At 40.8% G+C, this 14,821-nt stretch overlaps 1 protein-coding gene across 1 annotated transcript in view; it reads right to left on the reverse strand.

Moving 5' to 3' along the window:
- Nucleotides 1–595: 595 nt before the first annotated feature.
- prima1 (proline rich membrane anchor 1) overlaps nt 596–14,821 on the reverse strand; it is a 64,765-nt gene continuing 50,539 nt past the window's right edge. The window contains exon 4 of the mRNA XM_029631603.2: nt 596–5,118. Within this exon, the coding sequence (XP_029487463.1) occupies nt 5,019–5,118 (100 nt within the window). The 3' untranslated portion in view covers nt 596–5,018. The remainder of the gene's footprint in view (nt 5,119–14,821) is intronic.

Consider the following 14,821-nt stretch of genomic DNA (forward strand, 5'->3'; position numbering starts at 1 on the left):
TTAGAGTATGCAGCATTACTAGTTATTGTTTACTGCCTCTCATGATAAATAATTAATTTTGGGGATGACGTACATTACATTTTAGATTACATTTAGTTACATTTAACTGGTTAACTCCTGCGACCTGTACAGGTTTCTTTGAAGTGCTTTAATGCAATCAGTCGTAAAGCAATACAAAGCCTATATTGTACTTTGCAAAGGAATAAAGCACACATAAAAAGCCTGTTGCAATAAATCCCTGTATATAGAGGTCCTTGAGGACTAAAAGTAAGTACTCACTGGGCACACACTGGCTGAATAAATGTTGTTTCCCATGTCATTTGAATGAAGTTACATTGAACAAATGTGGAATAGACGTTAAATTGACTGTCTGTGCCCTTCCAATGTTGTGTTCATCAAGTTTTTCAGGGCCAAATCCCAATTTGAGATTTTTGGGGGGTTTATTAAATCATGCATTGATATCAGTGAGAAATGTGCACAATGCGTTTTCAAAGGGTTGATCCCTGATTGATTGGAAACAGTACAATCCCTCCAACAACGATCCACACAGTCTTGGATTCACTGAGGAAGCAATATGGAACAAACTGACAATAGATCATATTCAATAGTACAATTTTATTGAAAACTAAAAAAAAGTCAGCAGGTTGCAATTTAAATTAGTTCAATGCACAATATATATATGTATATATTTATTGTTTTGGTATGTGATGCATACATTGTGCAACAACCTTTAATTACTCAAATATACATGAATGGCTTGTTCCAGACACACAACAACATTTACTCAACTCAGACTGGTAGCATTTCAACATCTTGTTTCTTAATATTTAATCCTATAAACGTACAGTATTTTATTTACTCTGTACACACGAGAAACAGTCAAGAAGACAAGTCTTAAATACTGATATTTACATTCATGCTATTTTTGTTATACTTATTTTGTACATTATAATACACCACTATGTTCATGTAGTGGAGTTAACTGTAGGTATAGACTGTATGGGCTGTAGGTATAGACTATGCAAAGAGTGTGTCCAGTATGATTTCTTTTGTAGCATGAAATGAAGAAGGACGGACAGCTTGGACATACAGACAGTTACCTTTGTGTGCAAGATGATGATCTATGAGTTCTGTTACCATTGTATTTTACTCTTCTTCTGATGTGAATAAATGTTTGATTTTAATGTATGTTGAATTTCAGCATGTTAACCCATTATGACCCACTTCCCTACAGCCCACTAAAGCTGTGTATCCTTAGGGAGAGGGGGATTGGAAGAATCACTCTTCAGAAGAAATATAACTTTTTGATCTAACCACAGGCAGATCATTCGGCAAAAAAAAAAGGATACACGTCAAAATGTTCCCAATGTTTACGTAGATTAAAGGGATAGTACAACCAAATTATAAAATGACATGTTTGTTTCCTAACCTTCCTAACCGTAATCAGTTTGCTTATGCATCTACTGACCACTATCGGCTTACAGCATTTTCCAATCAAATGCAATATTAGCAATGGCTTCTAACCAGGTCAATGACTTCTCACCAAGTCACATTTCTACACAATCCCTTTTGGAGACTTTGGGATGATTTGAGCATGACATTTAATTCATGATGATATCGGGTACATTGACTTTGAGAAAGAATCAACCATGTTAGCTACAATGCTTTTAGGAAACACACCTTGAAAACAATGCAGTACCAGACATATTGTAGGTGGAGTAATTTACTGCGGTAGCTATTAGGGACTGTTCGAAAATTACTGCATGGGAGGGGGGTTCCAACTCGAGACGTCATTAAAAAAACGTTTAAAATGCTCCCCCCTCCCCAACGTAAAACATATTTTCACATGACCCTCCCCTTGTAATTGAAAATAATTAAATACCCTCCCCCTTCATTGAATTAACTCAAAATAATGATTACAACCACAGTAATAGTGATAAAGTAGTCCTACCTCCTTAATACCATCAGGGGGTGCATATTTGCAGGTCAGATTTTTAAAAAAAGTACCTTTTAAAAACACATATCATGCAATTCTAGTCAATGTACATGACTGAAGATATTAGCTAAATTTATTTTTTTTACATCATTTTTTCTGAGCTAATAGTCGTCGGGCCAGAACATAATATAATAGCAGCCCGATTCATAGGCCTACACTATTTTGAACACCATTTTGAACACATCTTTTTAGTACATCACTAATTCAATGACAATAACATACTCGTGTAGATAAACGTCTCTACTCAATCTACATCATGGAAGTTCAGCTTTACATCGTGATTGAAATGTAAAGGCAATGTTCAGCTCAATCGGAAAATACCTTTACATTTCTATCGCATGATCTGTCACGCTTCAGCGTTACAGATTGAATAGAGACCAAAATGTCTCTAGGTGAATTCGTTTTGTAGCTTATGTCTATTTATCTGTGCGTTGATTGGGGAAAAACAGGCAGCCTACCCTACTTTTTATTAGCTCAAAACAATCAGCTTGGTTGCAAGACAAACTGTCGCTCCCAACATGTCCCAAAAGAAAGGCCGATTTAGAAAATAGAAGTTTCAGGGAAGAATGAACAGAGAGATATGTATTCATTTTACCACATTTCTCCGATGCTAAACCAGTGTGTCTTGTTTGCAACCAAACTGTCGCTGTTTGCAAATAATTAAATCTAAGATGTTATATGATTCTAAGCATTGTAGCCTACTTGCCACCCCAGACAGAAGCTCGACGCAGAAAAATGTAAGCTTTAACTGTTGGCTGCTCTTCCATGGCTTCACCCAACAAGAGACAGTCACAAGCGCATTCCTAAAAACTGCCTGGGTTTAAAAATCTTCCCTTTTAGAGAAAGTGAATAGCTCAATTGGTAGCGACAGTGTTACACATTGTAGGCCTATTAGATTACTTCCCAAGCAATGTTTTTTTCAAATATTCTCGGCTATAAAACTTCATAGCTCAACCTCTGAATGACAGAGACAAACCAAAGATATTCCCCATATGCATCGGAGTTGCGTCTTTGGGCATTTTGCAACTTGTTTCTAGCATAAAGCATCGGGGAGAAAAACATTGTTATAAAGTCACTTTATATATGCAGAATCCATTTTAATCTCTTCAAAATCTTAACCTAACAAGGGGTATGATTTTGCCAGTTTCTTTAACAAGAAACTAGGCTATGGCATACCCTCACATAGGCCTACTCCTTCAATTCGAGCACTGGTTTTAACTTAACAGACCAAGCCATTCACGGACACAGAGGTATTTAAGGAGTGGTGACACTATTGGAGGAATTGGCCAACAAATCTATGGATAGCCTTTAGTTTTGTCTGTTAAAACAGGTAGGCCTACCTTTTATTTCTTAAATAGGAAGAAATCGGCTTCAACACATAGATCTGTTGTTGTTAGTTAATTGGCATAATTTCATCCTCCTGATTGATTGCACCGTGGCTTTCGCTTCACGTTTTTGCACCACAAAGCTTTCATGGAAGCACTCGAAATCTGGCTTATTCTGAAAAACATGTTGTTTTGTGGCCTTTGGAGTGGCAAATATCATGAATAAAGTATATAGGAAAAATGCAATACCCTCTCCTGTGCACAATAAAAATCTACACAATCCTCCCCAAAGCAAAAAAAAAGTTACACACCCCTCCCTTATTTTGGAGCGCCCCTCCTGCGCAGTCATTTTACAACTGTCTTTTAGATATGTACCCAGTAGACTATTAGGGTAGAAACTGCAGGTTAGCCATTAATGAAATGCTGAACCCTGGCTTTGTTAAGGGTGGAAAGCCCATAGGCAAAGCTAACATCCAAAGTTTTCAGTGCATTTAAGGTGTAGGTCATTAACCCAAATCCAGAAGACTGAATCCTGGAGCCAAACTTTACAATAGAGACTTTGACAAAAGAGTACAGAATGCAATTTTGGAATGCATTTTCTGGGGAAACATATACTTACAAATAAAAATAAAAAGGTGAATTCTACCTTTCTGAAAGGCAAACTTGAAAGACTGCCGCTATTGGCTCTTCCCAATTTGAGCCCCCTCTTTGAGGCATGCCCACATTTCTGTAAGCAGGAAGTCGCTCCGCTGTGCATCATGATGTCATATTGCTAAATCCACATTGAATATAGCCCCTGTAAAAACTCTTTGAGTCACACATGTGTAATTCTATGGGCTGAGTTCTCCCATTGATTAATATAGTCTAGACATACAGATCTGCGTCGGAAAGCACTAAACAGGATCCATAACTGGTCGGCATTGGATACTCTCATGTCCTATTTTCATAATAAGGAAACAACCCTTGGGAACATATCTCATATCCTTTCAAATTGCATAGTCAGAGACCAAAAGCAATACATTGAACTCTTCACAATGACAGTTCTTCTTTTGTCATATTTTGGTGTACAGACCACTGCAATCCTTGTCCATCAACATGATTTTGTGTTTCAAGTAGAATGTCAATTAACAAAAGGCGTCATCAAGGAACCTTCAGAGGCAGGAGAGGAAGGGGAAGGGGGGGACAAGACAATGAAATGTGGAGGGTTGCGGGAAGTGCAGAAAGAGAAAGACAGAAATCATTGCATTCAACAGAAAGTGCATGCAATTTTTTATCTTCTGTATTTCGTGTCGCTTCTGTCCACTTAGGGGTCTCCAAGGTGATGTATGGACTTACAGATTTGGCCAATGTGCTGGCAGCTGTTATCGAGTGCCCGCTAGACATCGAGTCCACACTAGACGTGCCATCCCGTTAAGGCTTCCAGTGCTAAGCCCTCAAGCCCTGCGTGTGAAGGAGTCAGCTACTGAGTTCCAAACCCGGATTAATATATTTATCAATGCTATTCTCTTTCACAGACCTACGGCCAAGCTCTCTTTCATATGGTCCCACAATGGTCTGAAGCATGATTTGCTGTTGGGTTGCAAGTTCATACTCTCCCTCCTACCAGCCCCCCTGCCTTCTCAAAGTCAAGGAGGGCTTCTTGTCATTTCTAGTGGTTTGGAGTTGTGGTTGCCGTGATCCTTCTATCTGGGCACTTCCTACACCCCTGTGTTGTTGGTGTCCACCGTCTTCTTGCTGCGCGAGCTCATGGCGTACTCCCCTCGGCTTGTTCCATTCTCCTCCTTCCGTAGGGGTTTCCTATGACACAGGTGACAAAAATAATCAGATGTCAACATGTGAACAGTACTGCTCCTGTGACTACATCTGATGCACACAGTTGTTCTATGTCTTGCGCCTGTGTCCTTTAACTCCCTTGTTGGTTCATTTGAAATCAATTGACTCTGAAGAGTATACCCACATTCATGGTCGAGAAGACAAGCATTGGCCAATCTGTCGCAAGTCAAAAGTGAAATGGGCATGCACCCTCCACAAGATTCAAAGCATTTATGCTTACGACACAAGTGGGGAGAATATTATTTTGACTGTAGATGGATCAAATGAAGCTAGAAATCTAGCTAGAATGATAGGTTCAAATTGTTTACAATTACTTATAGCTATTACCTTACTATTACTTCAGCTACAGCAGCTAGCTAGCCTGCCAACTTAGAGACATTACTGTGCAGCCGTCTTCATCGACCTGGCTAAGGCTTTCGACTCTGTCAATCACAACATTCTTATTGGCAGACTCAACAGCCTTGGTTTCTCAAATGATTGCCTCGCCTGGTTCACCAACTACTTCTCTGATAGAGTTCAGTATGTCAAATCGGAGGGCCTGTTGTCCGGACCTCTTTCAGTCTCTATGGGGGTGCCACAAGGTTCAATTCTCGGGCCGACTCTCTTCTCTGTATACATCAATGATGTCGCTCTTGCTGCTGGTGATACTTTGATCCACCTCTACGCAGACAACACCATTCTGTATACCTCTGCCCCTTCTTTCACTGTGTTAACTAACCTCCAGATGAGCTTCAATGCCATACAACTCTCCTTCCGTGGCCTCCAACTGCTCTTAAAACTTCTTAGGGCTGAGATCCCGCTAACGGGATTGATATGACAACAGCCAGTGAAAGTGCAGGGCGCCAAATTCAAAACAACAGAAATCCCATAATTAAAATTCCTCAAACATAGAAGTATTTCACATCATTTTAAAGATACACTTCTGTTAATTCCACCACAGTGTCCGATTTCAAATAGGCTTTACAGCGAAAGCACCACAAACGATTATTTTAGGTCAGAGCCAAGTCACAGAAAAACACAGCCATTTTTCCAGCCAAAGAGAGGAGCCACAAAATTCAGAAATAGAGATAAAATGAATCACTAACCTTTGATGATCTTCATCAGATGACACTCATAGGACTTCATGTTACACAATACATATATGTTTTGTTAAAAAAAATCTCAATATATATACATTGGCGCGTTATGTTCAGTAGTTCCAAAAACATCCGGTGATTTTGCAGAGAGCCACATCAATTTACAGAAATACTCATTATAAATGTTGATGAAAATACAAGTGTTATGCATGGAACTTTAGATACACTTCTCCTTAATGCAACCGCCGTGTCAGATTTCAAAAAAGCTTTACGGAAAAAGCAAACCATGCTATAATCTGAGTACAGTGCTCAGACACAAAAACAAGCCGTACAGATACCCACCATATTGTGCAGTCAACATTAGTCAAAAATAGCTTTATAAATATTCACTTTGATGATCTTCATCAGAATGCACTCCGAGGAATCCGTTCGATAATGTCCATAATTTATGTCCAAATTTATTAGCGCGTTTTGTAAACAAATCCAAAGTCACGAAGGAGCAGACGAAATGTCAAAAAGTTCCGTTACAGTCCGTAGAAACATGTCAAACGATGTATAGAATCAATCTTTAGGATGTTTTTAACATAAATCTTCAATAATATTCCAACCAGAGAACTCCTTTGTCTGTAGAAAAGCAATGGAACAGAGATCGCTCTCACGTGATCGAGCATCACGAGCTCAAAGCATTCTGCCAGACCTCTGACTCATTCCCCTCTCATTCGCCCCCACTTAACAGTAGAAGCATCAAACTAGGTTCTAAAGACTGTTGACATCTAGTGGAAGCCTTTGGAAGTGCAACATGACCAATATCCCACTATCTTCAATAGGGAATGAGTTGAAAAACGACCAACCTCAGATTTCCCACTTCCTGGTTGGATTTTTTCTCATGTTTTTGCCTGCCAAATGAGTTCTGTTATACTCACAGACATCATTCAAACAGTTTTAGAAACTTCAGAGTGTTTTCTATCCAAATATACTAATAATATGCATATATTAACAACTGGGACTGAGTAGCAGACAGTTTACTCTGGATACCTCTGGGCACTGCAAAAATCACTAAAGCTGGAGACTCTTACCTCCCTCACTAGCTTTAAGCACCAGATGTCAGAGAAGCTCACAGATCACTGCACCTGTACATAGCTCATCTGTATATAGCCAATCCAATCTACCTCATCCCCATACTATATTTATTTATTTATCTTGCTCCTTTGCAACCCAGTATCTCAACTTGCACATTCATCTTCTGCACATTCTACCATTCCAGTGTTTAATTGCTATATTGTAATTACTTCACCACCATGGCCTATTTATTGCCTTACCTCTCTTATCCTCCTTTGCACATGCTGTATATAGATTTTTCTACTGTATTATTGATTGTATGTTTGTTAATTCCATGTGTAACTCTGTGTTGCTGTATGTGTCAAACTGCTTTGCTTTATCTTGGCCAGGTCGCAGTTGCAAATGAGAACTTGTTCTCAACTAGCCTACCTGGTAAAATAAAGGTGAAATATATTTTTTTATTTTAAATAGTTTGCCAGCAACACTTGTCTTACTAGACAAGGCTAGCTAGTTTGCTAGCCATGCACAGAATACTACATATTGCCTATCAAGCCATTAGCATTCTAACAAATGCTAGCAAGGAAAGTAGCCAAACTGGATGGAAGTGAGCAAACCTCAGTCAACCAATCATACCATCTGACACTCATTTCAGAAATGAGGAGGTGTGTAACATCTTCCATTGCCCTCCACTGAAGCCAATGCGTACGTCACTTGTCTTTTCTACCAAAAATCTGTCTTAAGCATAGGTAAAAGATCTGAATATCTTGAGATCAATAGTTAATAGACTCCAAGCTACTGCATACCTACTATTATGTTGAAAAGCACTGTGATTAAAAGAAAAAGCACACATGAGTTGGTTACGTAAGCCATTTGATATTATGATTGTAGAGGAAGGTCTATCTAAACCATAAACATACTATTGGGGAAGTTACTGGCTACGCACAAGGATTTAGTCAGAGTATAATGCATGTGACACATTAAACTCATCTAATAAAAAAAGAAGAAGAATGGAATCTAAATGGAAAAAGTGACACTTCTCCCAAGAGGTATATTTCCCTACAGATAGATAAGACGTAGATCCACACAACAGCTTTAATTTGTAATTGTGAATAAAAAATGGCCACCAGCGTTTAAGAGCTTAGACCTGGAGAGAGCTGGGCCTGGTATAATGCAGCCAGTGAGCAGTATATTGCAGTGGCTGATTCACAGCTGCTGAGGGTCATCAAAGTGAGTTATCCTGTTCTCCAAATGACTTTCTGCCGCCTTTAATGGCCCCGTGAGCGAACACAGTGGCCTCCTTCCCTAACTCAACCTACCCATCCTGTCGCTCCCCTAATTAAGAGATCCAAGATATGTGACCCTTTCAGGCAAGGACCCAAATAACTCAATTATGGGTCCCTGCAGGGATGGCAAGACTGGGCTTGATCAATGTGTCCAGGAGGTCCTGGGAGGTCTCTGTGTTTGTTCTCCCCATAATGTCACTTTTAGATGATGTGGACCGTCGTGCTGTGTCCATAATGGTAACAGACAAATAAGATGGACATACAGATCTCTATAAGATCTCTTGGCTTTTTCAACCAGAATAAAGTCTGGATATGCTGTCTGCTTTTTCAGGGAAAGACACTGAAAATGGCTATATGCTCCTCATACGTAGCTGTAGTGTGAGACAATCCCCTTTGTTGGCATTATCATTTTTCGCCCCATACTTAATCAGCATATCAGCATATGAGGTATCTCAACTTTGCATGGTGACGGTTTTGGGATACAAGGCCTCTGTCTGTCTGAAACCCTTAAAAACAAACAAATGGGAAACTTTCTCAGTTCTGAAGCCACTCAGCCCATACACATTAATCCAGTCATTTTCCCCAGAGCCACCTCTCTCAAAGTTTCAGCAATGGTCAGGAATGCTTTTGCTCATTTGTGGTGATACTGTAAAAACAATCTGGGTCCCTCAGAGATGGGTGGATGAGACACGTCCTGTAGCCAGGCCATCTGTCCTCCAAACATGATTTTGATTGAATATGGCCCATCCTCAAGGACTTGAGGATGTGCACTCATGAGGGGCATAGTACCATTTTCTGTTTATCATTGAACATCACATTCGAGTAATGTGCGCACATCCCGACATCAACAAGCTCTGTAGCAGGATAGCTAATGCTGGGACCTTGACAAACTTAACAGTGAGCGAGTGATGACCATGAAAACATGCAGAACTGATGGCTACAGCTATGTTCAACAATTATATTATTCTTCTATTACTCTATTTGTGATATTTCACTTTGCCTCGCTGGATTTCTAGGTAATCAATCCTCTGATGACATCTGTAATGTTGTAGACGATAAGCATGTGATTACATGTTTGTTAACTTGCACGAGCTGCATTTGAAATTGCATGTGATCGTATCCACTGCTAGGTACACAAAGAGGTTTCGGAGGTGCGCGTGGAACTTTTCATGATACGGACAGGAAATGGGTCTGTACGAAAGAGCATCCTTTATGATATCAGAAGAACATTTTGTTCAAATACAGTAAGCTCAGTCAGCCATTTAAAAGGTGAAATCTTTTGTGAGGAGACAATCTTTGCAGACCGCAACAGCCTCCTACCCTTCACGCCCTTCTTCACACACCGATTTAAGGCATGGTACAGTACCAGAGACTGACAGCAAAGAAATTCACAGCACACGAATTGAGGGCCCCAGATGCTTTCAAACATAGTCTGCTGCTACAGGCTACCATGCCATCCAAGGGTCATTACCATAATACATACAGTACACCAGGGTCTATCAGAGAAGACAACATGGGTCATTGCTGAATATGAGTCAGGGCACGAAACTCCCAGTCTTTCATTGTCAAGGCTAACGCTAATTCCTTATGCTGACCATATAGTCATTCAGTGGCAGAGGAGTCAGGGACACAACCACAGAATAAATATTCTCAAGTAGAAGCCATGGGTCTGTGATTCATTTACTATAATCACACCATCACTCCTGTCCCTCTGCTAGTAAGCCCTCTGTCTTTTTCAAGTAGTCATCCTGAGCAAGTGAGCGACAGAACTATCAAGCCCCAAAATAACTGCTGAGGGGGCCAAAAGCCACTCCTCTATTGGTTGTCCCTTCTTCAGTTACAAAGTAGTGAGTCAAATGTTGTAGGGCCTATATCATAAGTTGAAAGTCACTGTGCCTCTGTTAGAAGTAGATTAAACTGCCTGATCTGTTTCAAAAGAAGCCATTTATGATCCAAGTTCCTTCTCAAGATGAGTAGGCTATAGGCAGCAGTAGAAGTCATGTAGTTATTTTGATGGCTGTAGTAGTCTTTGTTGTTTTGGCCACTGGTCAAGCCATACTCATTGTAACTGGCAGCTCTGTGGTGGCTCTGCTCAGGGCCTTGGGGCCTTACATAACGTGCCAGGGGGAGATTGAAGAAATTAGCTTTCAGCAGAGTCGCTGTGTCACTCCTTTCATTTGGGCTGACTCAGCTGGCAAACACACACAAACACGCGCACACACACACACACACTCAAACCTTCCTCTCCTCCTTCTCCTGATGGACAACCTTGAGACTGAGGTCCTAGCAGCGACCAGACCCTTTCCCATGGTCCTTAAGAGGACTTCGCGACTGCCTGGGTTGACTGTGTGTGTGTGTGTTTGTTTGTGTGTGTGTGTCTTCACAGGGAAGTGGTAAGGCAAACATGTCTTCCAGTCACAGCAGTGACTTCAATCACCATTACCAGCAAATGGAGATCAAGTAAACATTTACAAGTACAGCACTTCTTATCTCTATGTACACAATGATACACTATGCAGTAAATACTACTGTGACCCAAAACAGAGACTAATGTTTCCTGGAGCTTGAATGTATAAACATTTTCATTAATTAAACAGATGCAACTTTGAGCGTTACTCAAATACATATTTTATTTACAGCAGCATAAAAAAAAGAAGCATAAAAAAACCTGACAGCATGACACATTCAGGATAATAATTGAAATGTAATCTTGGTTAAACCAGAACTAAAGTCTTGTGTAATTGGTCAGATGCTCAATTAAGTTCTGGGTCCATATGTGTTAAGAGAAGAGGAACCGTAACGAAGAGCACCACCCTCTCTCTTTGCGATTCACGGGCAAGTCTATGGGCCAAATGTCCCCTCCCCTTCCCGAAACTCAAAAGATGCTAACGCCTGTGAAATCGTGATTTGTCCAAAGCACCGGAACTAATGCTGCTCGTTATCACACGCATCCCGTTGTATCATGACAGATCTACGGTACCATTTATGTACTGTAGGACGTCCACCAGAGATGAGCTGAAATTCAAATTGGGATATTGATATGGGTGAACTGTAAAACACCTCTCAAAGTGTGAGTTCAGAACACGTTCAGGAGTTCAGCAGCATGTTTTTTGCAATGTAATGGTAAGTTCCCATGGTTCTGGTAAATTCCAGAACTTCCAGATGAACTTTTATGACGTGGGTGTCCACATTTAAATACATTTTTGAGCAGACAAATCTGTGAAAACGCTGTTCGTCCAAATTTTGCACAAACTGTTTAAGATGGTTTTCTTGTTGAGAAAACATAATATAATCATATTACAACCAACTTTACCAACCAACCAGGGAAATATGTCATATTATGGTTGTCTATTTTGATCAACCAAAAATTACATCAATAAGATATGTCAGATTTGCCTATTGGGCTAGATCCCTGCCTGTCTTGACCTGGGCTCAAACCAGGTGGCTCAAAACAACAACACTTCATACTCCTACCACTGACCTAGAAAACCCAGTGAACTTCTAGGTCTCAGGGCAGGTGACGTCGTCACCACACAATGTCCGCTACTAACGCACACACCGCTAACTACAGATAACTGGGAAAAACTTGATTAAATGAGGGATAAAAAGAATACAGTACCAGTCAAAAGTTTGGACACAGCTACTCATTCAAGGGTTTTCCATTATTTGTATTATTGTAGAATAATAGTGAAGATATCAAAACAATTAAATAACACACATGGAATCCTGTAGTAACAAAAAAAGTGTTAAACAAATCTAAATATATTTCCTATTTGAAATTCTTCAAAGTAACCACCCTTTGCCTTAATGACAGCTTTGCACACTCTTGGCATTCTCTCAACCAGCTTCACGTCCAACTCATCCCAAACCATCTCAGTTGGTTTGAGGTCAGGCGATTGTGGAGACTAGGTTATCTGATGCAGCACTCCATCACTCTCCTTCTTGGTCAAATAGCCCTTACTAGGCCTGGATGTGTGTTGGGTAATTTTCCTGTTGAAAAACAAATTATAGTCCCACTAAGCGCAAACCAGATGGGATGACGTAACTCTGCAGAATGTTGTGGTAGCCATGCTGGTTAAGTGTGCCTTGAATTCTAAATAAATCACAGACAGTGTCACCAGAAAAGCACCCCCACACCATCACACCCCCTCCTCCACGCTTCACGGTGGGAACCACACATGTGGAGATCATCCGTTCACCTACACTGCGTCTCACAAAGACACAAGTGTCTTCTTCTTATTGATGTCCTTTAGTAGTGGTTTCTTTGCAGCAATTCGACCATGAAGACCTGAGTCTCTTCTAAACAGTTGATGTTGAGATGTGTCTGTTATTTGAACTCTGTGAAGCATTTATTTGGGCTGCAATCTGAGGCTGGTAACTCTAATGAATTATCCTCTGCAGCAGAGGTAACTCTGGGTCTTTATTTCCTGTGGTGGTCCTCATGAGAGCCCGTTTCATCATAGCGCTTGATGGTTTTTGCGACTGCACATGAAGAAACTTTCAACGTTCTTGAAATGTTCCACATTGACTGACCTTCATGTCTTAAAGTAATTATGGACTGTTGTTTCTCTTCGCTTATTTGAGCTGTTCTTGACATAATACGGACATCGCATTTGACCAAATAGGGCTATCTTTTGTGTACCAACTCTTACTGTCACGAGTCCGACCGAGGGGGGCTTCCCTTCCCGGTCGGGTGGCGCTCGGTGGTCGTTGTCACCGGCCTATTAGCTGCCACTGATTGTCTTTCCTCCCCCTCCTTGTATGTTTATTGGTAGCACTTGTTTGTGATGATTAGTTGGGCTTCTTTAGACAGCCGGCCCGCCTGTTTGTTGTGCGGGATTAATTATTGTAACCTTCGGCTCTGTAGTAGAGGAACGTGTTTGTTCCTGGTCGTGAATTTTCAGTTGTACATTTTTCATTCCCTGTGTTTGGGGCCGTTATTATTGTGAGCACCCTGTGGTGCGTTGGTGCAATTAAAGAGCACAGCATTGTACTCTCTGTCTCCTGCGTCTGACTCCACACCCACGACACCCAGAGCATTACACCTACCTTGTCACAACACAACTGATTGGCTCAAACGCATTAAGAAGGAAAGAAATTCCACAAATTAACTTTTAACAAGGCACACCTGTTAATTGGGGCAGCAGGTAGCCTAGTGGTAAGAGCGTTGGGCCAGTAACCGAAAGGTTGCTAGATCGAATCCTCGAGCTGACAAGGTAAAAATCTGTTCTGCCCCTGAACAAGGCAGTTAACCCACTGTTCCTAAGCTGTCATTGTAATTAAGAATTTATTCTTAACTGACTTGCCTAGTTAAATAAAACATGTAAATGCATTCCAGGTGACCTCATGAAGCTGGTTGAGAGAATGCCAAGATGTGCAAAGCTGTTATCAAGGCAAAGGGTGGCTACTTTGAAGAACCTCAAATATGTTCGCACACTTTACTATATGATACCATAAGTGTTATTTCTTAGTTTTAATGTATTCACTATTATTCTACAATGTAGAAAATACTAAAAATAAAGAAAAACCCTTGAATGAGTAGGTGTGTCCAAACCTTTGACTGGTACTGTATATTGTAGAAAGCAGGTGCTTCCACACAGGTGTGGTTCCTGAGTTAATTAAGTAATTAACATCCCATCATGTAGTGTATAAAAATGCCCAGTTGCCCAATAGAGATCCAGACACTTGAAGAATCTATGCAAAGGCGCATTGAAGCGGTTCTGAAGGCTAGTGGTGGCCCAACGCACTATTAAGAGACTTTATGTGGGTGTTTATTTGATTTTGGCAGTCACCTGTAGCTAGCAATTATAGTTAGTGAGTTTCTTCCTGCCCTTTTAGTCTGTAATTTACTGTGTGGGTGTACACTCACATTTCCCATTACTTACAGAGTATCCCTGGACAGGGAACTCCTAACCAATAAGGCCACTCTAGTATTTACATGTATATGTCCCCCATCCTAGCCTGGCCCAGTTTGGAATGTGCTGTACTAGCTCTTCCCCTTCTCTTTAGAAATGTATTCGCTAGCACCTGCAATCCCCATCCATCCACATAAGACTTGGAATGTGTGTGTGTGTGTGTGTGTTGTATGGTAGAGTGTTGTGCGTGCATGGTGGCACCATGGGGATGTTTCATTGCGGAGCTGATTTCGGGGAAAAAAATAACCCAGCCCCCCGTAGGGCCGCACACAGACGGCCCCTCAATGGGCCCTCGGCACACATGACAGGTGGTTCATTACACATTGCAGGAGAA

The sequence above is a fragment of the Oncorhynchus nerka genome, linkage group LG24 (genome assembly GCF_034236695.1).
Source record: "Oncorhynchus nerka isolate Pitt River linkage group LG24, Oner_Uvic_2.0, whole genome shotgun sequence".
Lineage (NCBI taxonomy): Eukaryota > Metazoa > Chordata > Actinopteri > Salmoniformes > Salmonidae > Oncorhynchus > Oncorhynchus nerka.